Source organism: Xylocopa sonorina, unplaced genomic scaffold (assembly GCF_050948175.1).
Source record: "Xylocopa sonorina isolate GNS202 unplaced genomic scaffold, iyXylSono1_principal scaffold0014, whole genome shotgun sequence".
NCBI lineage: Eukaryota > Metazoa > Arthropoda > Insecta > Hymenoptera > Apidae > Xylocopa > Xylocopa sonorina.
In genome coordinates, this window is record NW_027490090.1 from 3880770 (window position 1) to 3907835 (window position 27066).

General features: G+C 33.8%; 3 protein-coding genes across 3 annotated transcripts; 1 reads left to right on the forward strand and 2 right to left on the reverse strand.

The window, feature by feature from the left end:
• Positions 1-8207: 8207 nt before the first annotated feature.
• On the reverse strand, positions 8208-10098 carry LOC143431814 (flightin-like). Its single transcript, XM_076908756.1, has 2 exons — positions 9858-10098; positions 8208-8467 (listed from the first exon to the last, which is right to left on the reverse strand). Exons 1-2 carry the CDS (start codon positions 10061-10063, stop codon positions 8224-8226), a joined length of 450 nt encoding a protein of 149 aa, XP_076764871.1. The 5' UTR covers positions 10064-10098; the 3' UTR covers positions 8208-8223.
• Positions 10099-18293: 8195 nt separating this feature from the next.
• Positions 18294-20189, forward strand: LOC143431827 (uncharacterized). The gene is made up of 5 exons (XM_076908779.1): positions 18294-18495; positions 18644-19492; positions 19571-19717; positions 19789-20022; positions 20088-20189. The coding sequence occupies exons 1-5, from the start codon at positions 18421-18423 to the stop codon at positions 20112-20114; spliced, it is 1332 nt and encodes a 443-aa protein (XP_076764894.1). The 5' UTR covers positions 18294-18420; the 3' UTR covers positions 20115-20189.
• Positions 20190-21028: 839 nt separating this feature from the next.
• LOC143431830 (iron-sulfur cluster assembly 2 homolog, mitochondrial-like) lies at positions 21029-25499 on the reverse strand. Its single transcript, XM_076908784.1, has 5 exons — positions 25479-25499; positions 25336-25399; positions 21717-21982; positions 21286-21507; positions 21029-21203 (listed from the first exon to the last, which is right to left on the reverse strand). The coding sequence occupies exons 3-5, from the start codon at positions 21818-21820 to the stop codon at positions 21029-21031; spliced, it is 501 nt and encodes a 166-aa protein (XP_076764899.1). The 5' UTR covers positions 21821-21982; positions 25336-25399; positions 25479-25499.
• Positions 25500-27066: the final 1567 nt, after the last annotated feature.

The window sequence follows — 27066 nt, forward strand, 5'->3', positions numbered from 1 at the left end:
CTTCGTAAGCAGCTGTCGATGGATGCTGAGATGCGTTTATTTATTAAGAAAGAGAGCGAAAGAAAGTTTTTCAGTACCTTTGCATGCTTCATCGTGTGTGTGACACACTGCGTCACATGTCTAGCGAAAGATATCTAGCAAAATATTCCTGATTACGCCCAACATGTGCATTATTACACATTGCGAACACATGTGCAAGCGTAAAGATGAGTCGTATCTTATTGAGAAGAGGAAATTTTCATGATCGATCATCCAGACGATCAATATGAGCCTGTTAATCATGTTGAACTGGCTGGAATTTGTATATATATTGCATAATTCAGATTCTATATAGTATATATACATATACATACAGGGCGCGGCAGTAATTATTAGTATCTCGGATATCTTTGAAACTATAAGTTTCACAGAAATTTTTGCTGATACGAAAATGTACAGTTAGAAGGGGACTATCTTTTGGCGAGAATAGTTTTTTTTTAAGTGGAGGTATGACGGACATTTGAAGGTCATCTTCATTTTTTTTAGATGAATTGGTGTGTTTTTGCTTTTGTATTACGATAGAGCATCTTAAAATGCGTTTAAAGTGAATTCAAGGCTTGTAATTTGTTTCAGAGTAAGCTTAAACTTCGTAATTCACTTCAAAGCAAGCTTAAGCCTTTCAAAGCAAGTTTAAGGCTTATAATTCTCTATAAAGCAAACTTAAGCCCATCGAGGCAAACTTAAACCTTGTAATTCTTTACAAAGCAAGCTGAAGTCTTTTGAAGCAAGTTTAAGCCTTGCAATTCTCTACAAAGCAAGCATAAACCTTGCAATTCGCTTTAAAGCAAACTCAAGCATTGTAATTCAACTTAAAGCAAATTTAAGCCTTGTAATTGCCTCCAAAGCAAATTTAAGGCTTGTAATTCCTTTCAGAGTAAGTTTAAGCTTTGTAATTCACTTCAAAGCAAGCTGAAGTCTTTTGAAGCAAATTTAAGCCTTGCAATTCTCTACAAAGCAAGTATAAACCTTGCAATTCCATTTAAAGCAAACTTAAGCTTTTTGAAACAAATTTAAGCCTTGCAATTCCCTACAAAGAAAACTTAAGCATTGTAATTCAATTTAAAGCAAATTTAAGCCTTGTAATGGCCTTCAAAGCAAATTTAAGCCTTTCGAAGCAAGTTTAAGCTTTGCAATTCCTTTCAAAACAATTTTATGCCTCTCAAAGCAAGCTTAAGCTTTGCAATTTCTTACAAAACAATTTTAATCCTCTCGAAGCAAGCATAAGCCTTGCAATTCTCTGAAAAGCAAGCTTAAGCCTTTCGAAGCAAACTTGAGCCTTGTAATTGCCTTCAAAGCAGATTTAAGACTTGTAATTGCCTTCAAAGCAAGTTTAAGCATTTCGAAGCAAGCATAAGCCTTGCAATTCTCTGAAAAGCAAGCTTAAGCCTTTCGAAGCAAGTTTAAACCTTGTAATTCTTTGCAACGCAAATTCAAGCTTTGCAATTCCCTTAAAAACAATCTTAAGCCTTTTGTAGCAAACTTAAGCCTTGTAATTCCCTTTAAAGCAAACTTAATCCTTGTAATTCCCTTCAAAGTAAATTTAAGACTTGTAATTGCCTTCAAAGCAAATTTAAGACTTCTGATTGCCTTCAAAGCAAATTTAAGACTTGTAATTGCCTTCAAAGCAAATTTAAGACTTGTAATTGCCTTCAAAGCAAGTTTAAGCCTTTCGAAGCAAGTTTAAGCTTTGCAATTGCTTTCAAAACAATTTTAATCCTTTCGAAGCAAGCATAAGCCTTGCAATTCCCTGCAAAGCAAGCTTAAGCCTTTCAAAACAAATTTAAGTCTTGCAATTCCCTTCAAAGCAAGCTTAAGCTTTGTAATTCCCTTCGAAGCAAACTTAAGCCTTGTAATTCCCTTCAAAGCAAGCTTAAGCCTTTCAAAACAAATTTAAGTCTTGCAATTCCCTTCAAAGCAAGCTTAAGCTTTGTAATTCCCTTCGAAGCAAACTTAAGTTTTTTGAAACAAGTTTAAGCCTTGCAACGCCCTTCAGAGTAAGCTTAAGTCTTTCGTATCAAATTTAAGCCTTGTAATTCTGTACAAAGCAAGCTTAAGCCTTTCGAAGCTAATTTAATCCTTATAATTCCCTTCAAAGCAAGCTTAAGCTTTGCGATTCCCTTCAAAACAACCTCAAGCTTTTTCTCAAAGATATCCAAGATGCTAACAGTTACTGCCGCACCCTGTGTACATATATATCTGTAACATATATAGAGTGGCTCTAATAATTAATACAATTTAATATAGCGATAGAATAGCACATAACAATCTTATATTAGCAATGCAGTAAACTTCCTTCGTTTATCCAATCCTTTCAACACTCGATCCATCACTCTTTCATCGCTGAGTTGATTAAAACCAAAGCCGAAAGACGTTTAGAATTTAATAAGTTGTATCAACGTTAGAGGAACTTGGTACGAGAGCATGTAACACAAACATGCTTTTCGCAATGCCAAAAAAGAAGGAAAAACAACAAACGAGCAAACTTAAACACTCATTTTCAATTTTGTCTACCAGTCGTCTACGTTTTGTAAATTTTCTGCTAATCTTGTTCCTTATTATCCATTCAAAGTTTACGCACATTTATTGCATCTTTATCAAACCGCGTAGAGTAGTATTTACAGTTTAAGATTTAAGATTTGAGTATCGTTAGTCAGACATACGTAAACATTAATTTATTGTTCTTTTTTTTTTTTTTTGGGTAAATTGTGCCATCATGCGCGTTAGTTTTATGTTGTACGTCTCATTGTTAATCCTTTCGCTATTGCAAGCGAAATATCTTGCGTACAATTTTGTCCATCTGATAGTACGGATGAGATATCTCCTTTTCTAATTCTTATTTTGCATGCGTTATTTAATTATGATTTAAGTTAGAGACTGCGTAATTTCAGTAACGAATCTTTTAAGCTTCTTCGCAGATTATCAATTAATTTAGCTTGCGAAGAGAAATTGGATTTGTGCGTTACGTATTCAGGAACGTAGAAAACCGTATTTAATGTTTTGATAATATCAAAAATCAATGTTTTGATGCAATGTTTTGGTAATATCATCATCGTAAGATGCTTCATCCATCGTTATGGGAGAATTAATGTGTAACTGCGATTTAATACGAGTAATGTTCGGATGATTGTTTCTCTGCGTGAGAATTGTATTTTACTGAGGAAATTTAATTTGTTTTGTGAGAAGATGGAATCAGTTGTCGGTGGAAGTTGTTATTAGAATTTGGGAATGAGAAATAGGAAGAAAGAGCATTGGGTTTGTTCTTAAGAGCTAGAGCGAGCCTTGCGATTCTGTTTAAAGCAAGCTTAGGCCTTTTGAAGCGAGTAAAAGCTTTGTAATACCTATCAAATGAAACTTAAGCCATTCGAAGCAAGTTTAAGCCTTTCAATTTTCTGTAAAGCAAGCTTAAGCTTTGCGATTCCCTTCAAAGCAAGCATAAGCCTTTTGAAGCAAGTAAAAGCCTTACAATTCTTTTTAATGCAAAGTTAAACCTTTAGAGGCAAATTTAAGCCTTGTAATTTTCTACAAAGTAAGCTTAAGCTTTTCCATTCCTTTAAAAACAATCTCAAGCGTTTCGAATCAAGTTTAAGGCTTGCAATTCCCTTCAAAGCAAGCTTAATTCTTCTGAAGCAAGTGCAAGCCCTACAATTCTCTTCAAAGCAAGCTTAAGCCTTCTGAAGAATGTGCAAGACTCAAAATTCTCTTCAAAGCAAGCTTAAGCCTTTCGAAGCAAGTTTAAGCTCTGCAATTCCCTTCAGAGCAAACTTAAACCTTTAGAGGCAAATTTAAGCCTTGGTAATCCTCTGAAAAGCAAGCTTAAGCTTTGCAATTCGCTTCAAAACAAATGTAAGCCTTGCAATTGCTTTCAAAGTAAAGTTAAGCCTCCGAAAGCAAGTTTAAGCCTTGTAATTCTTTGCAAAGCAAGTTCAAGCTTAGCAATTCCTTTAAAAATAATCTTAAGTCTTTCGAAGCAAAATTTAAGCCTTGCAATTCCCTTCAGAGCAAGCTTAAGCTTTGTAATTCCCTTAAAAACAATCTTAAACCTTTCGAAGCAAATTTAAGCCTTGCAATTCCTTTCAACTCAAGCTTAAGTCTTCTGGAGCAAGTGCAAGCCTTATAATTCTCTTCAAAGCAAACTTAAGCCTTTCGAAGCAAGTTTAAGCCTTGTAATACTTTGCGAAGCAAGCTTAAGCTTTGCAATTCCCTTAAATTGAATCTCAAGCCTTTCGAAGCAAATTTAAGCCTTGCAATTCCTTTGAAGCAAGCGCAAGCCTTACAATTTACTTCAGAGCAAGCTTAAGCCTTCCGAAGCTTGTTTAAGCCTTGCAATTCTCTACGAAGCAATCGAAGCAATGGAAAATAAATTCTTCGTTGTGATACACAGAACGCGTACGAAATACTTTCAATGTACAAACAACAACAATATTTCATTTCGATTATCATCACTTTTCTATCTTATTTGTACATAGAATGCATTAATAATGTTTTGCTAATTCTCCTAGCTATCTCTCTAATTATATTGCATTAAATATAACTTTAAAGTATTACAAATAGAAGAGCAAATCCATTTAATTTGTCTCTTCCGTTAAACATCTTCTCTATTCTTCGTTTTCATTGTATACGTCCAGTTAAAAGCTTAACGCTGTAACAAATACGTACAGTTTCTAATCGCCAACTATCTAAGATTGCAACGAGTGCATCGACTCAATATAAAATGTAACGAACACTTACTACGCAGACAAAATCACAAATCTTTACGTAGTCAACGTTCACAGTCTACGAATTGCAAATACATTCATTTTGCGAATCGATAGGGTCTAAACTTTGACCAGCGACTGTATAAAATTTATTAAGTCCAAGCTTCTTCTATAATTTACATGTAAATACTATAATTCGCTACGAGTGAAAAATCATTTCGTAGAAACAGAAATGTTTTCGTTCGGGCCAAAATACAGTAGTATTAAATTGTTACGATAAAGAATTTAACGCCTTAATATATTTACAAAGCATAATATTAAAGTATTGAGTTAATCGGAGTACGTAAAAATTAATTACAGAATATAAAAAGTATTCCAATTTATTTTGAGCGCATTGTACTCTCTTTTATAAAGTAAAAAGAGCGTCAGACAAGGTATTCAGTGATACGAGTCCCTCGTGTCGCTTTAAAATTGAGTATCCTTCACAATGTAAATAGTTAACGCATCATTTTTTAAATTATATCACTTTATTTCCATTGCGAATGTGTTTTGTGTCTAACGTTGGACTTCTAAGGGAGAGTATACGTGCATTTGTCTATGTATATGTATGTAAGATTATTTTTAATCGCAACGAAGCGTATTTGTACATTTATTAAGGATGTTTATTCGAAATAATGTGTTGTATTAGCTTTAGACGGTATGCTGAGTGTGCGTGTAAATTTATTATACAGTTTGGGACCAATTTATAGCGTTGCTTTGTACATTAAATGCGAATACATGATTATAGATCCTTCGATTTACATTTGTAAGGACATTTTGGCATCGTTGAGAGTTCACGCATGGATTGTGAGTATATTGGTGTACTCGATATTAGTGTAAACAGAGTTTTATAACGCAAACATGAATATTTTGTATCTCTAAAGCGCGTTTATGCTGTTCTAATAAAGATGTAGTATAGTTTTCTTCTTTTAGAGCTTCGAGGAACCTGCGATCCTTACAAAAGCTGATGAAGATCGTATTGAAGCGCTGATGAGGAGAAGCAGTAGTTACATTAGTTGCAGAGGACCATTTTTGGTGCCATTGGATCAGTGTCGTGGAAAAAATTGCGGATTGTGCGATTGTTTGCACTTTATTTGTTAAGTTTGTCGAGTTTAAGCATTGTATTTTTTTTCTTAAGCAAACTTAAGACTTCGAAAGCAAGTTCAAGCCTTGAAATTTTCTCTAGAGCAAACTTATGCCTTTTGAAGCAAGTTTAAGCTTTGTAATGCTCTGCAAAGCAAGCTTAAGCTTTGTGATTCCCTTCAAAGCAAACTTAAGCCTTTCAAAGCAAATTTAAACTTTATAATTCTCTGCAAAGCAAGCTTAGGTTTTACAATTCCCATCAAAGCAAACTTAAGCCTCTTGGAGCAAGTTTAAACTTTGTAATTCTCTGCAGAGCAAGCACAAACTTTGAAATTCTATACAAAACAATCTTAAACCTTTTGAAGCAAACTTAAGCTTTGTAATTCCTTTGGAAGCAAACTTAAGCTTTGTAATTCCTTTGAAAGCAAACTTAAGCTTTGTAATTCCCTTTGAAAGCAAACTTAAGCTTTATAATTCCTTTGAAAGCAAACTTAAGCTTTTTAATTCCCTTTAAAGCAAACTTAAGCCTTGCAATTCTCTTCAAAGCAAACTTAGGCCCTTTGAAGCAAGTTTAAGCCTTGCAATTCTCTGAAAAGCTAGTTTAAGTCTTGCAATTGTCTGTAAAACAAGCTTAAGCTTTGCAAATTCCCTTCAAAGCAAATGTAAGCCTTGCAATTCCTTTCAAAGCAAACTTAAGCTTTGTAATTCCTTTGGAAGCAAACTTAAGCTTTTTAATTCCTTTGAAAGCAAACTTAAGCTTTTTAATTCCCTTTAAAGCAAACTTAAGCCTTGCAATTCTCTTCAAAGCAAACTTAGGCCCTTTGAAGCAAGTTTAAGCCTTGCAATTCTCTGAAAAGCTAGTTTAAGCCTTGCAATTGTCTGTAAAACAAGCATAAACTTTGCAAATTCCCTTCAAAGCAAATGTAAGCCTTGCAATTCTCTTCAAAACAAACTTAAGCCTTGTAATTCCCTCCAAAGCAAACTTAAGCCTTGCAATTCTCTGCAAAGCAAGCATAAGCTTTACAGTTTCCTTCGTAGCAAGCTTAAGAAGCCTTTCGAATAAAATTTAAACCATGTAATTTTGTGGAAAACAAGCTTAAGCTTTACAATATCTTTCAAAGTAAACTTGAGCTTTGCAATTCCCTTCAGAACAATCTTAAACCTTTCGAAATAAGCGTAAGCCTTGCGCAATGACTTCAAAGCAAGCATAAGAGCCTTTTGCAATCTTCTTCAAACCTTGCAATTACTTATTCAATCTATCTCTCTTTACACAGTGGAATATTCTTATATATCTGTGTATTATATACATATAAGACTTTAAATCTATATAATCACATCCATGTGTGGCATATAAATCTTTCTAATAAGAACCCCACTACTAGTTTTTCTCTTTTTGGTTCTAGTTCTCAACCCTTCTGGAATGGCTAAAAGAGCATCGCTAATCAATTAATTTTATTTCAGATCGAGTTTGAGATGGTATATATAACGATATATAACCCAAAGAACCTATATCTTTTTTGATATTCTATTATTTTGATTGAAAGAATTTTATTCTATAAATTTCAATACTTTTAAAAGTGGTTAAATACACGAGAAAGGCGAAAAACGCTGAATAGCGGAGCGGTCACCCATCCCAATTCGCGCCACAACGAGCGACGCTTAACCGAGTTGATCGCAAGGCCAACGATGCAACCATTTAGCCTACGTTCATACTTTGTTTTTAATACTATTTCTTCGCTATAATAACTGTATTTTAACTGTAATCTGACGAATTTAAAGTATATGATTAGAAGTGATTATTAACTTCAACGCAGATAAGAAATAAATTGAGTCGTTTGTCTTATAATTTTTATTTGGTTCAGAAATAGTGTTGCTAAATAATATTGTATGATACAGTATGTCCTCGAACGAGGAAATTGAAATTAGAAATTGAAACATATATATACATTTAAAAGTGATATATGAATTAGCGTTTCTACAAAATAATTTTATACATTAATTGTATAAACAATAGAAGTCTGTGTCTCCCTTTTAGAATGAGAAGTAACGAGTTGAAAAATTGCTCGATAATACAATAATTGAAATAGCAAATTGATTATAAATTTTGACTAAACAGATACATATACTTTGTATTAGTAGTCGCGTTACTTAACAATACGCTTTACTTAATTAACGACTTATAGTTACGTTCTTTAAGAAGAAAGAAAAAATAAGAGAAATAATTCCAGCGAATACAAAATTTACAGAACAGAGAGAAATATGATCGTCGATGTTATAAAAATTTAGAGTCACGAATGGAACATTAAAACGACTGTAATTTCGTCGATGGTGTCGACTCGAATTATAGTGATTAACAAGAAGAATGAGTTTACAAGATCTTTTGATACTTCAGACTGTAATACGCTCGAGTATGGTAGCTGTAATATCTGGGCTCGTGTCTCATGTTGATTATGTATTTCAAATCAGCTGATCGTTTCACGCTCTTGTCGAGGTTCTTCTCGTCGTACGTTCTGAGCGTTCGCTCGGCCCACTCCTGCGCCCTCGGTGGTTCTCGATACAGCCCTTTCTGCCTTTGGTTCAGATAATCGATTACGTCATCGTAGTAATTCTTTCTGCAATCAAATCATGAATTGGCTCTAAAAATGATTAACTCCAGTCATTGAGAACATTAGTACTCTCATATATAACGATTTAAATCGTTCTTATCCAGGAGTGAATTAAGAAACATGGGAGCCCTGAGCAATCGAAATTTCAAATTTTAGAGCTCTCAGTTGCGTGTCAAGTCAAGTGGAGGCCCTGAGCAATCGAAATTTCAAATTTTAGAGCTCTCAGTTGCGTGTCAAGTCAAGTGGAGGCCCTGAGCAATCGAAATTTCAAATTTTAGAGCTCTCAGTTGCGTGTCAAGTCAAGTGGAGGCCCTGAGCGATCGAAATTTCAAATTTCAGGGTTCGTAGGTGCGTACCAAGTCGAGTGGAGGCCCTGAGCGATCGAACTTTCAAATTTCAGAGTTCGTAGGTGCGTATCAAGTCAAGTGGAGGCCCTGAGCGATCGAAATTTCAAATTTTAGAGCTCTCAGTTGCGTATCAAGTCAAGTGGAGGCCCTGAGCGATCGAAATTTCAAATTTTAGAGCTCTCAGTTGCGTATCAAGTCAAGTGGAGGCCCTGAGCGATGAAAATTTTAAGTTTCAAGGCTTCCAGGAGCGTATCAAGTAAAGTGGGGACCCTGTGCAGTCAAATTTTGTTGCCAACCAGGAGTGTATCAAGTCAAATGAGGGCCCTGTGCAACAAAATTTTTTGGTTTACCAGGGGCGTATCAAGTCAAATGGGACCCCTGTGCAATAAAAATTTGTAGACTTCTCAGGGACGAATTCAGACGAGTGGAGACCCTGTGCAATAAAAATTTTTAGCCTCGCAAAAAAAGTGCAACTTTGATGCTATAAATTAAAAATTTTGTTTTTAGATTTGCACGATCATTTCGTGGAGGCTTTTTGAACCTTCTCGATCTTTTCTAAAATTTTTAAGTTGAAATATTTTAAAACCCCAGGGCCTGCTTATCACTTGATACGCCCCTGAGTTTGCATTAAGTATGTGATAAGATATCAAATATGTTCTCAAATAATGTTTGAAATATTCAGGGCCCCCTTATTGCTTGATACGCTCCTGAGTCTGCATTAAGTACGTGATAAGATATCAAATATATTCTCAAATAATGTTTGAAATATTCAGGGCCCCCTTATTGCTTGATACGTTCCTGAGTCTGCATTAAGTACGTGATAAGATATCAAATCTGTGCCAAATAATGCTTGAAATCTCCAGGGCCCACTTATCGTTTGATACGCCCCTGGTTCAGTACGTCTGTGATAAGATATCAAGTCTGTACCCACACAATGTGCTTGTAATGTTTATTAAAATAAATTTTTTAAATGAAACGACACCACAGTTGAAGCGTTAGCGTAAGGCGTTAATTAAGTGATTATAGATTCTGCATTTTCATGCACTTACCTATAATCGTAAAGATAGGCGTAATTAAGGAATATGGGACGAACCCAATGACGATTGTAATGAGGCGGTTCGATTTTCTCTAATTTAATCTGAATCTTCTCTGGTGGAGCCTCGCCAGCTGCTGCGCCTTCAGCAGGAGCGCCTTCCGGTTGCTCCTCAGGAGTCTCCTCGATATCCCATGGCGCTGGTTCCTCATCTGCCCACATGTTTTACCACACCTTCGAGAATAAGTAATCTGGACCTAAAATACCAAACAATAGTCTTATCAAAATTTCTTCTCCTTCACCTTCTTCAACTTCAATTCAATCTATCTCTTCTGCTGTTCAAGATGGACATTCTGCAGTTACTAAAAATCTTGCAAAACGAATTAGTTAACACTTTAACGCAAATGACGTCTATAGCCGTCCGATCCTCGTGCACGCAAACGACGGTCATAGCCGTCGCGCATATTTTAATTAATAAAAAAAGAACAGCGTTAGTACGAACGGTACTAACGCGTGCGCTTGTTCGATTATCGAGTAACGCGTCTAGGAAAAAAGCGATGGCACGCCAGACAGCGTATCAGTTGGTTTTTTTTCGCTTTGGAACATTTGAGTATCCAGAGACAAATGACTGCTATAACCGTCGAAAGATGATTCCGCGAAGACGAACCATTTATTCTGTATTTTTCCACGAATTTAAGTGAATACAATGAATTAGTAAAGCAAATGCTGTGTAGTCGTCGCGACGGTTATAGCCGTCATTTGCTTCTGAACAGAAAAAATGACGTGCCGAGCAAATGACGGTCATAGCCGTCGAAAGTTTTTTTTGGGGAAAACTGTGGCAAAATGTGATCATTTTCACTTCGAAACGTGCAACTTACAGCTGATTTCATCTGGCAGACATGAACAATCGAAGAGAAAAATTTGTTTCGTAAGGTCAGAAGTGTGCGTCAACGATTAAAATTTTTATTTCTCGCGTTTAAGTTCGAGATTGAACTGATTGACGAACGAAAATTACTAAATATTAACGTTAATTAATTTATTAAATTTTTTAAAAATTATTATATGAATTAATTGAGCATGGTTTTGCGAGACGATTAAGTTGAGCTTAAATAGTAGAATTATTTTTGTAGATTTTGGGTAGAAAACGATGTCACAATGAAACAGTTTGTTTTACTTTAACGTGACCCGCTTCCATTCGTTAAATATATCTCATTAGCTAAATATACCGTAATGAATCGAGCGTAACTCGTTGAAACGTTTGTTTAAAAATGGGACCAATAATCATTGATAAGTTTACTGAAAAAAATTCAATCGCATTTAAGAGCAAATTATGCAACTCACATCAAGTAAAACAATAATTTTCTTAATAAGTGTAAAGTGCTTTTAACACTTTAATTGTATGAACTTTGAAATTTGTACATTTCTTAAATTAAGTTCACAATTAATTATAAATTAATATTCCTTCAATCATTGCATAGACTTTGAAATTTTCACAATCCTTAAATTAAGTTAGAAATTAATTATAAATTGATATTTATTCAATCATTGCATAGATCTAGAAATCTTGAAATTTCTCAAATTAAGTTCACAATTAATTACAAATTAATATTCCTTCAATCATTGCATAGACCTTGAAATCTTGAAATTTTTTAGATTAAGTTAGTAATTTTTTAAATGAAAAATTTAACTCAAAAAGGATTTATTTAGTTCTTCTTCAAGAATTAAACTTAGAAAAGTGTAACTTGGTTCTTTAAAAATTTCACTTAGTTCTTCAAGAATTCAACTTAGAAAAGTGTGACTTGATTCTTTTAACGTTTCACTCGTTTCTTAACAAATTCAACTTAGAACAGTTGAATTTAGTTGTCCAAAAAAGTCAACTTAGGAAAGTGTAACTAATTAAGTTAAATATCATATCTCAAATATTGAACTTAAATACCTTAACTTAACTATTAAACTTCTTTAAACGAATGCTTCAGCCTACTCAAGTCCAATATCTGAACGTATTTAACAAAACAAGATCTTTATTTACACAAATTTAGTCTATTGTTTAAGTATTTACACCAAATAGAATACATTTTCAGCACTTTGACGCACATTTTTGACTTTACTAATTTTTTTTTCGATTATTTACGACTGCCAGATGAAATCAGGTGTAAGTTGCACGTTTCGAAGTGAAAATGATCACATTTTGCCACGGTTTTTCCCAAAAAAAAAAACTTTCGACGGCTACGACCGTCATTTGCTCAGCACGTCATTTTTTCTGTTCAGAAACAAATGACGGCTATAACCGTCGCGACGACTAAACAGCATTTGCTCTACTAATTCATTGTATTCACTTAAATTCGTGGAAAAATACAGAATAAATGGTTCGTCTTGGCGGAATCATCTTTCGACGGTTACAGCAGTCATTTGTCTCTGGATACTAAAATGTTCCAAAGCCGAAAAAAACCAACTGATACGCTGTCTGGCGTGCCATCGCTTTTTTCCTAGACGCGTTACTCGATAATCGAACAAGTGCACGCGTTAGTACCGTTCGTACTAACGCTGTTCTTTTTTTATTAATTAAAATATGCGCGACGGCTATGACCGTCGTTTGCGTGCACGAGGATCGGACGGCTATAGACGTCATTTGCGTCTGAGCGTTAGATCGTTCACTTATTTAGTTTTCCACTGCAGAATCCACTTGGAACTTGAAAAACTGGTCGTTGGGTTGGTTAAAAGGCCGGCAGAAACGCGACTCGAGGGGTTTGGTACCTGTAATGCGATCGCCAGAGGGCACTTAGCACTTCTAACGAGTGGAAAAAAGCAACTCACGCGAGCGTTGCTTTGTTTCGCTTTTATTTTAGCTTATAAGATTTTCCGCACCTTCCCACCAGTAAAAGAAGAAGAGGCGCCCCTCCCTTCTCCTCTTGAGAGATCTAGCGAGGGAACATTCTGAGAGAGAGAGAGAGAAGAGAGGCGGTTTTTTGGCTCTGAAACTGTTGTAATCAAACTGTTGTTACCACACTAGAGTACCAGCAATCTAATAATCGTTAGCTAATGGCCTTTGTCCTTGGACGAGTTAATTGTAATCGAAGTCGAACGAGTTGAGTAAATTCTTTTTATTTTCTTCATTTATTCTAAAGTTTATTTTATTTTTCAGTAAGTTTTATAATTATTTCTTATTAAAGTTTATCTTATTTATTTATTTTAAAGTTTATTTTATTTTTTATTAAGTTTTATAATTATTTCTTATTAAAGTTTATTTTATTTATTTATTTTAAAGTTTATTTTATTTTTTATTAAGTTTTATAATTATTTCTTATTAAAGTTCATTTTAGTTTTTTATTTTATTTACTTATTTTAAAGTTTATTTTATTTTTTATTAAGATTTTTAAGTTCATTTCTTGTATTAAAATGCAATTAATATTTGTAACATGTAAGTATCTGAAATTGTTGTAATCAAACTGTTGTTACCACACTAGGGTACCAGCAATCTAATAATCGTTAGCTAATGGCCTTTGTCCTTGGACGAGTTAATTGTAATCGAAGTCGAACGAGTTGAGTAAATTCTTTTTATTTTCTTCATTTATTCTAAAGTTTATTTTATTTTTCAGTAAGTTTTATAATTATTTCTTATTAAAGTTCATTTTAGTTTTTTATTCTATTTATTTATTTTAAAGTTGATTTTATTTTTTATTAAGTTTTATAATTATTTGTTATTAAAGTTCATTTTAGTTTTTTATTTTATTTACTTATTTTAAAGTTTATTTTATTTTTTATTTTTAAGTTTATTTTTTCCTTTTTATTAAGATTTTTAAGTTCCTTTTTTTTTATTGAAATGCAATTAATATTTGTAAACGAGTTAAGTAAACTTTTCTTTATTTTTTTTTCTATTAAGATCTTCAAGTTCATTTTAACAAATTAAGTGAAGCTATTTACTTTTTTTTTTTTTGTTGAGATACAATTAATTCGTAAAAGAAATGCAATATTTTCTGTGATGTTTGCACACGATGCACAATGTTTAATTATTTCAGAACATAGTTGAAGAATTGCTGGAAATGTATGTGGCTGTAAAAAATTGTTAATTAAAATTTATTGCTTTAATAGAAGAATATAAGATAATAATTTTAAGATAATAATTTTTATTATTTATTGTAAAAAAAAAGCACTGAGATTGCAGTTTGCTGTTTTTAAATTAATTTTTTAAATATTAACAAGTTGCTAATTAAAGGCTTAGAGTTTGTGCGTTTGTACAATTATTATTTAATTATTATTAATCATTGTTATTTAATTAATATTAGAATAAATAATTATTTAATTAATGCTAGAAATAATTATTATTTAATTAAATTGAAGTAAATAATTAGTACTAATAATAAGTATTAGAATAATAATGGTAATAGTAATTTAATTATTATTAAAATAAATAATTATTTAATTAACATTAGAAACAATTATTATTGTACAACGTTTTCGTATGTAATTATTAATTAAAAATTCATTAGTTTTGTCATTTATTCAAAGAAGACTGTATATTTATTTAATTTTAATTATAAAATATCCTTACTGATACACATTTTTTATTATTTTTTGTTTACTTCTCTTAAAAAGGATGTATTTCAAGTATTCGTGATGAAATCAAGAAGAAAATGGCTCCACACGAAAGAAAATTGTATTCTACATATTTCAACGAACTAATCATCAACAATTATCACACTTTTAATTCATCATTTTCGTTTTCCACGAAACTATTGCACGTCGACGCACCTCTGTTTTTATAATTAGAACAATTGCTATAACTTCGGCTTATTTATAGATTTACCGCTATAAAATAACATAAGTACTGTCGATTGATCAACACATAGCATTATTTCAAAATAGAAGCATTGACATCGTACCCTGGTTTAGTTACTATAATTCATAAGTTGCGTTAAACACTTGAGAGTAATTAAAAAAATATGCAACAATAATTAGAAAATTGTTCTAAAATAAAATAAAATATAAAAACGTAAATAAAATAATTCAGAGCTTATTCAGAATATTTTTTAACAAATTAATAAATCTATTTTTTATAGCAATGAATTTTTCAATTGTTCATCAAAACTTAAATCTTCATATGAGAAAAAGAAAATATAGAAAAAAGAAGGAACAATAATTAGAAAATTATTCTAAAATAAAATAAAATACAGAAACATAAATAAAATAATTCAGAGCTTATTCAGAATATTTTCTAACAAATTAATAAATCTATTTTTTATAGCAATGAATTTTTCAATTGTTCATTAAAAATATCCTCAAAACTTAAATTCATATGAGAAAAAGAAAATATAAAAAAAAGTAACGAATTTTAATTTTAAAAAAATAAATAATGTGTGAGAAAAGTCTGAGAAAAAAAGAAGGAACAAACATAAAAAATTCAACAATAATAAAAAAATTATTTTAAAATGAAATAAAATGTAAAAACCCAAACAAAATAATTCAGAGCTTATTCAGAGTATTTTCTAACAATTTAATTTATTTTTTATAGCAATGAATTTTGCAATTGTTTATCAAAGCTTAAATCTTCAAATGAGAAAGAGAGAATGCAGAAAAGAGTAACGACTTTTAATTAAAAAAATGAATAATGTGTGAGAAACGTCTGAGAAAAAAAGAAGGATCGTGCATAAGAAATATAATAATAAATCTATTTTTTATAGCAATAAATTTTGCAATTGTTCATCAGATATCCTCAAAACTTAAATTCATATGAGAAAAAGAAAATATAGAAAAAAGAAACAAATTTTAATTAAAAAAATAAATAACGTGCGTGAAAAGTCTGAGAAAAAAAGAAGAAACGTGCATAGAAAATTTAAAGCATATTTAAAATAGCAGAAGAGAGAAAAGGGTGATGCATCAATCGATCAGCTGATCGCTTGAAGACTACAGCTGGTCAGTTTGCGTCGAACTTCTGACGGTGAAGGACGCAAAATTTTTTTTTTTTAAGGTAGCTCATTCATTCGCGTTCTCTTGGTCTTGTAATATGGTATAAATTAAACTCGAAGTCCCCTGTTTAGAGATAGATAGCCTTGGCCAAGAATCGAGGCGCTGGGTGACGCTGCATGTTTACGTCTGACGCTGCTTCTGTCACGTAAAATGTTATGAGGTGATTTAAAAAAATTGCTCACTCAACTTTTTATTTAATATTTGAAACACAAAGTTTGTTGCAATATCGCAGCCACTCTTATGCAATGCAGAATTTTAACAGTATAGATCGAAGGATTAATCAAGACTGAAGACTGGACAATTCTCAGGTAGTTTTAGGGTGGAGCAAGGACTTCAATCTTATTTCTTGCGAATCAGAGTGTCAACAGGATGAGTGCCAGGAAGCTGAGGCTAGTTTTGAAAATGTATTTGACTCACACTCCCTCAGCAAATATTATTATTCTTATATTGTATTGTGGTGCTATGTTTATTGATAGAAAAGCTGTGTCTTCATAAGAATTATACTAAACGATAATGATAACTCATTTTCGTTCTGAAATAGATATAACGTAAATATTCTGGCAAAAATAATCGCATGGTATTTATTTTAGAAAATGTAAGGGAGATTATATAGATTTTGTGGATTGTATGCTATTGTGATAATTATGATAATTAGATGTCTCGTGTTTGATACATTTTATTGTGGGCATGTAAAATATCTACGATATAGACATATATAAGTTTCTGAAAATAACTTCGATCGTATCGATTTAGACTTACACGTTCTATTTTCTGTCACCAAATTGAATATCGCAACCGGAAGTATTGATATTTGAAATACTTGGCGTGCACAGCAAATTTCTATGTAACAATAGCAATAATTTTGTTGGGAATGTCTTGCAGGGACGGATCAAGACGAGTGGGTACCCCAAGCGATACAAATTTCAAAGCTTCTCAGGGACGTGTCAAGACAAATGGTGACCCCGCGCAATAAAAATTTCAAAGCTTTTCAGGGACGTGTCAAGTCGAATGGGGGTCCTGAACGTAACAATTTCAAAGGTTCTCAGGGGCGAATCAAGACAGATGGGGACCCTAAGCGGTGAAAATGTCAAAGTTCTTCAGGAGTGTATCAAATCAAGTGGGAACCCCAAGCGATAAAAATTTCAAATCTCCTCAGGGGCGTACCAAGTCAAATGGATGCCCCAAGCGATAAAAATTGTTCTGCTTCTCAGGGGCGTATCAAGTCAAGTGGCAGCCTCGAACGGTAAAATTTCAAAGTTTCTCAGGGCCGTATCTAGTCAAGTAGAGGCCCTTAACGATAAAATTTTTTCTGTTCTATCAGGGGCGTATCAAAGCAAGTAAGGGCCCTATGCAGCAACATTTTTTAGCCACCAGGGGCGTATCAAGTCACGTGGAGGCCCAGTGCAATAAAAATTTCTGGACACCTCAGGAACGACTCAAGACAAGTGAAGACCCTATGCAGTAAAAATTTGGGGCCCCTCCCAAAAAAAAGTGCAATTTTGACGCCGAAAAATAAAAATTTTGTTTTCAGATTTGTTCGAGTATTTCGCGGAGGCTTTTCGAAACTTCTCGATCATTTCTAAAATTTTTAAGTTGAAATATTTTTAAACCCCAAGGCCCGCTTATCACTTGATACGCTCCTGCGTCTGCATTACGTCTGCGATAAGATATCAAATCTGTATCCAAACAATTTTTTAAATATTTGGGGCCCACTCATTACTTGATACGCCCCTGAGTCTGCACTACTTCTGTGATAAGATATGAAATTTGTGGACAAACAATGTTTGAAATTTTCAGGGCCCACTTATTGCTTGATACGCCCCTGAGTCTGCATTAAGTATGTGATAAGATATCAAATTTGTGGATAAACAATGTTTGAAATATTCAGGGCCCATTTATTGCTTGATACGCTCCTGAGTTTGCATTACGTCTGTGATAAGATATGAAATTTGTGTCCAAACGGTGTTTAAAATATTCAGGGCCCACTTATTGCTTGATACGCTCCTGAGTTTGCATTACTTCTCTGATAAGATATGAAATTTGTGGACAAACAATGTTTGAAATATTCAGATCCACTCATCAGTTGATACGCCCCTGATTCTGCACCACGTACACGATAAGATACCAAGTCTATGCCCAAACAGCGTGGTTGAAATCTTTATTAGAATTTAGTGTGAGCAGTGTGCGTGCGTGTGCGTGTGTATTTTGTTTGCGTGCGCGTGTGCGTGTGAAACATCAGTCGAAATTCATCTGCACTCGAACGAATCAACATCCCCTCTCCACAGTTACTTCAACAATTGACAGCCATCGACGATCGAACTATAAATCGTCGAACGAGAGCGTATCTGTTCGACACTGTTCTGTACGCTGTTTATTTATGCGATTCTAGTAGAGATTTGACCTATATACGAGACCATATACGCATCTTTTTCTCTCACAAATGTCTGTAATTCCATTACAAGCTTTCGCACGTTTCCATCGAGAATCTCATTCGAGGCGTCGATGTACTCACTCGTCCCTTGAGAGAGGACCAGTGTCGCGATAGAAAACACGAACGATGAGCGGATAATAATCGTTGCAGAGGATCGTAACAGCGCGCAGAAGACGGACAGACAATGGAAAACGCGATGGAAGGCGTCAGCGGGCAGCTGCAAACGAAATACCAAAAGATCGCCACGGAATACTCAAAAGTAAACATCACTTGTCCACCACAAACATAATCCAACACCCAAATCTCACTCAAAACCTTATTTAACCCTTCATTCATTACATAACCTCTCTTTACTTAACAGACACAAAGTACAAACCCTAATTTTCAAGCCTTCTCAAACTTTCTAGATTCGTGCTCAAGCGAACGTCTTAAAGAGAGCTATAATAGACGAGCAGGCGCGTAACGCGGACATCCGAGAGCAGTTGAAGGAGAAAGAGGTGGAGCTTCGAAGGGCGGAGCAGGAATTGGACAGTTTGTCGTTCCGCAACCAACAGCTGACCAAACGGATAACGGTGCTTCAGGACGAGCTGGACAAATCGCAGAACAAGTCTAAAAAGGGGAAGAGCAAGCCGTCGGAGAGCAACAGCCAAGTGCTCGCCTCGCCGAATCACATTCTGGACGAGGAGTTCCAAAAGAAGATAGTCGAGAACGCTCAGCTGCTGTCGCAGATCAGCGACAAGGACACAGAGATCGAAAGCCTGAACGAGAGGATACAGCAGCTGGAGTACAGGCTGGACCGCTCGGAGAAGTCCAGGATCGAGCTGGAGTGCCAGTATCGCAGCACGGTGGACAAGCTGGAGCGAGAGGCGAGCGAGCTGCAGCAGAAGCTGAGCGAGAAGCAGAAACAGGAGGAAACGGTGTCCTGGTCTAGTAACGAAGGGAAGCGAGATGGTTACGAATCCGATACCAGGGTAGGACATTCTAATCATCCGCATACAGAACCGTCTCCCTTCTCATCACCCTCTGCATCGCGTAGATTGTCAAGATCTACGGCTGAGAGTAATTCTCACAAAGCGCAGGCCGAGACTGACCTCTCAAGCCTCCCCAAATCGAGCGACTTGGAGAAGGAGGCGAACCATTGGAGGGCGCAGTACCAACTGCTCAAAATAAAGTACGATGAGCTCGAGCAGAGAGAGCGCTTGAGCAATATGCAAGTCCAAGACGAGTCGCTGCAGCCCGCAGAAATAAATCACATGGTACGATCACACTTTTTTCTAACAATCCGTGAACACTTTCGCCTCCGATGAACCTTAACGAACAATCGTCTCTTACAGATTGGGAGATTGACAGTACCTTTCGCCATACCGGAGGAGATTGAGGCCAGAGAAGCGAAGATCAGAGACTACTTTCTGCAAGAGATAGACAAACTGATAACGGAGAAGCATATTTATCATGTGAAGAACCTGGCGATGGCTGCTAATGTAATTCAAACAAGTTTTCAAAGGGTTCGCCCTGCTCTCGTTGACTGATAATTCAGTAAATACATTTTCAGAGCGAAGTTCTGCGAGCTCATCTGGAAACGAGCGAAGCGAAGAGAGAAAAGTGCGAGTCTGCGCTCGCAGAGGCTTTGTCGAACTGCAGTACGCTGCAGAAGGATAAAGAGAGCCAGGAGGGGAATTACAAGACGCAGTTGAGCACGATGAGCGAACACCTTGCGAACATGAATGAAAAGCTTATTTTTCAGACCGAAGAGATACAGCAGCTGAAATTTCAGCTTGCGAACAAGGTAATCGCTTGCAGGCGTAGCAGCCAGCGCAGTTAATTAAGAATTAATGGTTCGATTCTTTTCAGAACAGTAAAAAGGGTAAGCAGAAGTGATCGCTGGGTCGCTGGTTGCAAATGGGCGATTACCAACATTCCAAACGACATATTTTAATCGGAATTAGAATCACCAGGCATTTTTATGTACATACGAAAGTTACAGCTGACGAGCAATAATTATAATTATTTTTTTATAGTTCGATTTAATATATTAAGCAATATCTGAGATCGGTGTCCTCTTTATTTATCGAATAAAATTAAGAACTGTTACTCGATACTCATTTTATCTCGTTTATATACAATATTACTGCGACTAAGTTCTGTTTAGCAATTTAAACATGTATTCTGGCCAATATGAATTAAATTAAAGGCTCTGAATAAATTATATACTTTAATGCGTAACGAAATAAATTAAATAAACATGAATTGTTCGAGGCGATGATCATTCGATCCTCTGAGAGGCTTGCTCGAGACACAATTTACGCTGAGAAGCCTCGAACAATTCAGCGAAAGCCATCGAAACATTTTTAAATTAATAAAAATATTGCTCGACTCTTGTTCGAGCGTTGAAAACGAGTTACTAAGATATTTCATGTTACACGGACTAGAATACAAGTTCGTACGCCTCTGTTTATTTACAGCGTTGGCAGATTCTCCAGAAAACCAAGCATCGTACGCCTGCGTACCAAATCCTCTGTTCGCATAGCTCGTACAATCGTTTATAAAAATTCTCAGGTCTACGAGCTAATTTACAATAATCGTACGCAGTGTAGTCAATCGTCTATTAACTGTTCGGCTCACAATAACAGCGAACAGCCTCTCTAAATTTATTTAAACCAGTAACGCCTTCGAAAGCTGCGTCTACGTGCAGAAAACATTAATTAATTTCCATGAAATCTCTCTCAACATCTCTGCGAGAGGTCTGTTCGCTTTGTGCCAAGCGCCAAGTGAAAATTGCATCGTCTCAAGCTCTATACTTTAATCGAGAAGCTAGCGCCACAGCTGCAGCCCTGTTCGGCTAGCGGATTATTAGTTATTCTAAACGCAGAGCGTATCAACTCTGTGTGGTACTCTATCGTTGCTCCTTTGATGTATTCCAGAGACGTTGAGTCTATAACGACTTTAGCATCATCCTTTTGAAATACTCTGCAATATAAAATAGTATTACACGCTTAATTAATTAATAGTAATTGAAAGAAGGCTGCAAATATGTTTCAGTGGCCCTCACTTGTCGTCTTCGTTTATGTTCGTGTCCAAATCGAACTTGTATTGGAAACCAGAGCAGCCACCGCCTTCTACGGTGACTCTCAAGTAACTATTGTTATCCGTTATCTCCTTTAAACGTTGAACGCAGCTGTCTGTAATTATTATATCGCCTTCTGACTTGTCTGAGGCCTCCGTTGGCGATTTATGCAGCAAAGAAGCTGCTGACGCGTAGTACCATTGAGAACTGCGAAAGAAGAAACATCGTTGGAGCGAAGAAGTTGATCAAAATATGAACAACAATTTTTGCGAGCAAGTTTGGTATTGAAATTGAATTGTGAGAGGATCGAGAGACGTTGAGGACCTCTGAGAAATTTTATTTTCACATATTCTTCGCTAATTCTGTTTTAATCTTTAATTTTATGAATATATATTCTTCGCTAAGTTTGAACGTACGTTAAGAGTTGAGAGAAGTATCGATTGGCTACGAAATTGGAAGAGACACTCCACATAACGTGCTTCAATTTCGCCATGTTTTTAGCATGTGTGATGACCAACATCGATGTACATAAGTTTTGGAAATTGAGCTGTGTTTGCAGTTGGCTTTCGAAGAAGTGGTTTTTTAAGTTCCGGTTGCAGACGTTGGTATTGTTTTTAATCTTGTGGATGGATTAGAATGTGTTCACAGCGGTTGTTGGTCCTCCGGTTGTTGTAAGAGGCGACTAAAAGAAGAATTGAATTTTTACACAACAAATTTTAATTTAGAAGAAGAATGCAAGCGAAAATATTAAATGCAAAAAGGTGCGAAGTGAAAAATAAGAAATTGTATGGACGATACAATGTAAAAAGACTGTTTTCGTTAAGCACAAGAGACTAGTCTCTTTGCAAAAGCCATCCGTTGGAAAATACAATAATAAAATAATATAAAAATAGCTATAAAAATTGTTAAAATATTTGTGTACTCCAACAGTGAACAAATAAACCAAACTAAAGGTACAAATGGATAGAAAAACGTGTTAAAATATTTTTATACTACAACAGTAAACAAATAAACCAAAAAAAAAGGTACAAAAAAATATTAAAATTGTTAAAATATTTTTGTACTCCAACAGTGATCAAATAAACCAAGCCAAAGGTGTAAATGCACATAAAAATTGTTAAAATATAATTTAATTGTGGATGAGGATCAGAATAAGTCCAAAGTGGTCCTCTGGTTGTTGTAAGAGGCGACTAAAAGAAGAAAAGAATTTTTACACAACAAATTTTAATTTAGAAGAAGAATGCAAGCGAAAATATTAAATGCAAAAAGGTGCGAAGCGAAAAATAAGAAATTGTATGGACGATACAATGTAAAAGGACTGTTTTCGTTAAGCACAAGAGACTAGTCTCTTTGCAAAAGCCATCCGTTGGAAAATACAATAATAAAATAATATAAAAATAGCTATAAAAATTGTTAAAATATTTTTGTACTCCAACAGTGAACAAATAAACCAAACTAAAGGTACAAATGGATAGAAAAACGTGTTAAAATACTTTTATACTACAACAGTAAACAAATAAACCAAAAAAAAAGGTACAAAAAAATATTAAAATTGTTAAAATATTTGTGTACTCCAACAGTGATCAAATAAACCAAGCCAAAGGTGTAAATGCACATAAAAATTGTTAAAATATAATTTAATTGTGGATGAGGATCAGAATAAGTCCAAAGTGGTCCTCTGGTTGTTGTAAGAGGCGACTAAAAGAAGAAAAGAATTTTTACACGACAAATTTTAATTTAGAAGAAGAATGCAAGCGAAAATATTAAATGCAAAAAGGTGCGAAGTGAAGAATAAAAAATTGTATGGACGATACAATGTAAAAAGGCAATGCAAAAGCCATCCGTTGCAAAGTACAAAGTTACAAATACATATAAAAATCGTTAAATTACTATTAATAATTGTTCAATTCATATTTTCATACTCCAACAATAAACAAACAAAACAAACCAAGTTCGACTTCCAGAAGTTGGTATTGAAGAAGAGAAGGAGTTGACGAAACTGTAGAAAAGAATAATAAATTTTAATTAAGAAAGGGAATAATATAAACAAAAATATTAAATGCAAAAAGGTGCGAAGTGAAAAATAAAAAATTGTATGGACGATGCAATGTAAAAAGGCAATGCAAAAGCCATCCGTTGCAAAGTACAAAGTTACAAATACATATAAAAATCGTTAAATTAATATTAATAATTGTTCAATTCATATTTTCATACTCCAACAATAAACAAACAAAACAAACCAAGTTCGACTTCCAGAAGTTGGTATTGAAGAAGAGAAGGAGTTGACGAAACTGTAGAAAAGAATAATAAATTTTAATTAAGAAAGGGAATAATATAAACAAAAATATTAAATGCAAAAAGTGTGCAAATTGAAAAATAAAAAATTGTATGGACGATACAATGTAAAAAGGCAATGCAAAAGCCATCCGTTGCAAAGTACAAAGTTACAAATACATATAAAAATCGTTAAATTAATATTAATAATTGTTCAATTCATATTTTCATACTCCAACAATAAACAAACAAAACAAACCAAGTTCGACTTCCAGAAGTTGGTATTGAAGAAGAGAAGGAGTTGACGAAACTGTAGAAAAGAATAATAAATTTTAATTAAGAAAGGGAATAATATAAACAAAAATATTAAATGCAAAAAGTGTGCAAAGTGAAAAATAAAAAATTGTATGGACGATGCAATGTAAAAAGGCAATGCAAAAGCCATCCGTTGCAAAGTACAAAGTTACAAATACATATAAAAATCGTTAAATTACTATTAATAATTGTTCAATTCATATTTTCATACTCCAACAATAAACAAACAAAACAAACCAAGTTCGACTTCCAGAAGTTGGTATTGAAGAAGAGAAGGAGTTGACGAAACTGTAGAAAAGAATAATAAATTTTAATTAAGAAAGGGAATAATATAAACAAAAATATTAAATGCAAAAAGGTGCGAAGTGAAGAATAAAAAATTGTATGGACGATACAATGTAAAAAGGCAATGCAAAAGCCATCCGTTGCAAAGTACAAAGTTACAAATACATATAAAAATCGTTAAATTACTATTAATAATTGTTCAATTCATATTTTCATACTCCAACAATAAACAAACAAAACAAACCAAGTTCGACTTCCAGAAGTTGGTATTGAAGAAGAGAAGGAGTTGACGAAACTGTAGAAAAGAATAATAAATTTTAATTAAGAAAGGGAATAATATAAACAAAAATATTAAATGCAAAAAGGTGCGAAGTGAAAAATAAAAAATTGTATGGACGATGCAATGTAAAAAGGCAATGCAAAAGCCATCCGTTGCAAAGTACAAAGTTACAAATACATATAAAAATCGTTAAATTAATATTAATAATTGTTCAATTCATATTTTCATACTCCAACAATAAACAAACAAAACAAACCAAGTTCGACTTCCAGAAGTTGGTATTGAAGAAGAGAAGGAGTTGACGAAACTGTAGAAAAGAATAATAAATTTTAATTAAGAAAGGGAATAATATAAACAAAAATATTAAATGCAAAAAGGTGCGAAGTGAAAAATAAAAAATTGTATGGACGATGCAATGTAAAAAGGCAATGCAAAAGCCATCCGTTGCAAAGTACAAAGTTACAAATACATATAAAAATCGTTAAATTACTATTAATAATTGTTCAATTCATATTTTCATACTCCAACAATAAACAAACAAAACAAACCAAGTTCGACTTCCAGAAGTTGGTATTGAAGAAGAGAAGGAGTTGACGAAACTGTAGAAAAGAATAATAAATTTTAATTAAGAAAGGGAATAATATAAACAAAAATATTAAATGCAAAAAGTGTGCAAAGTGAAAAATAAAAAATTGTATGGACGATGCAATGTAAAAAGGCAATGCAAAAGCCACCCGTTGCAAAGTACAAAGTTACAAATACATATAAAAATCGTTAAATTAATATTAATAATTGTTCAATTCATATTTTCATACTGCAACAATAAACAAACAAAACAAACCAAAACCAAACCAAGTTCGACTTCCAGAAGTTGGTATTGCCTTTATTCCAGCAGATGAGGACCACAATAAGTCCAAATTATCCTGTGGTTGTCGCAAGAAGCGCCTAAAAGACATAAAAAAACGTTAATAAAAATTTAAAAAATAGTAAATATCGATTTTTATAATTGAAAAAATTAACATACGAGAGGATATTAAAATACGATGCAAACGAGCCGTGCCTGCGACGAGAAACCTGTAAACATAGAACAAAGATTGTTTTCGAATAGAGTAAGAGAGGAAAATTTTCAGTTACGCAAGAAATAAGAGAATTGTGCTCCCCAAAACCGCCATCTGCTGGTATTACTCTAAAATAGATTAACGTGAAACGAAAATATAAGATTGCACCAGAAGTTGCACAATCTTCAACTTTCAAATCTTCTTAAAAATTACAAAATTTCATATTATTAACAAGTATTAAAAGATACATTTTATATTGTTTACAAATATTTTTCAATGTAAAACATGATTAAAGAACAATCTGTATTTATAGCACTCGATAAATATGTTCAGATTTTAAGGTTAGTTTTTAAGATCGCAGATTAGGATCAACATATTTGTTTTTCTTATTTTTTGTATTTTTTTTTTTTAATTACAAATGCAGTGATCGATGGTTGCAAACGAGAATGTTAAGTAACGCGTGTAAATAATGAATATAAATAATAAATGCTGCGTTTTGTGTAATTTTAAGAGAGAAATGGGTTTTAAATCTCTGCTGTGTATTATAGTATTGTGTTGCATTTTTGTATTTCCCGCTTTAGAGGTGTGAGAGAGAAAGATGTATACGAAAGGTATGAGAAAGAGTGAGAGAGACTGTGGTGGCTCTGCTTCAGAACGCGTGACGCCATCTTCGTCGAAAGTGGTCAAACTGGTCGCACATCTGAAATATTGACAGTGATTTTATTTTTAAATTGCTCGTGATATCCGAAGTTCGATTAAACGCATTGTACGAGGCTAGTCAGATTATCACATTTCAATTGTTGTATACAACGAACGCTATAGCATCCAAAACAATACAGACAATACAGTTATATAAAATTAAATTCGCAATAATTCACTTTAAGTATTTCAATTCTACAGCATTCGTATCATTCTGCATTATCTACACGAAAATGGATACCATAGCATTCACGTCCTTGAACGTACTAAAAAATATATATATACATTATTTTATTTGTCTACTGTTGGTAGTCTACGTTAAAAATCACTAAAATAAAGAATGAATCAACGCTCAGACCCGCAACAGTCGCAGTCGCGCGAGACACTGCTCGCCACTCGACGCTGCGGCTCTATTTGTACCCTCGCGCGTGGCTCGCCGCGCATGCGCACTCCTGACGCTGGCGCCCTACTGTACATGCGCGCTCGTCGAAATGTTTACATTTATTTCATTTCTTTCCTATATTCCTGTATTGTTCATACTATTTATACGTTTTATTTACATTTCTTTGTTATTCATAATTATTTTTTACTGTCGATGACATATAATGGGGATATATTCAAATTGAACTTAAATTTTTTAAAATCTTTCTCTTAATACAATTATGGTTCATTATAAACATTAATGTTTTGTACCTTTAAATCGAACTTGAATTTTATTCAATTCTTCTGTTAACATAATTATGGATGATTATATAAATATTAATGTTTTGTACCTTTCGATTGAGCCTGAATCTTGTTAAATTCTACTGTTAACATAATTATGGTTTGTTATAAATATTAATTCCTTGTAACTGT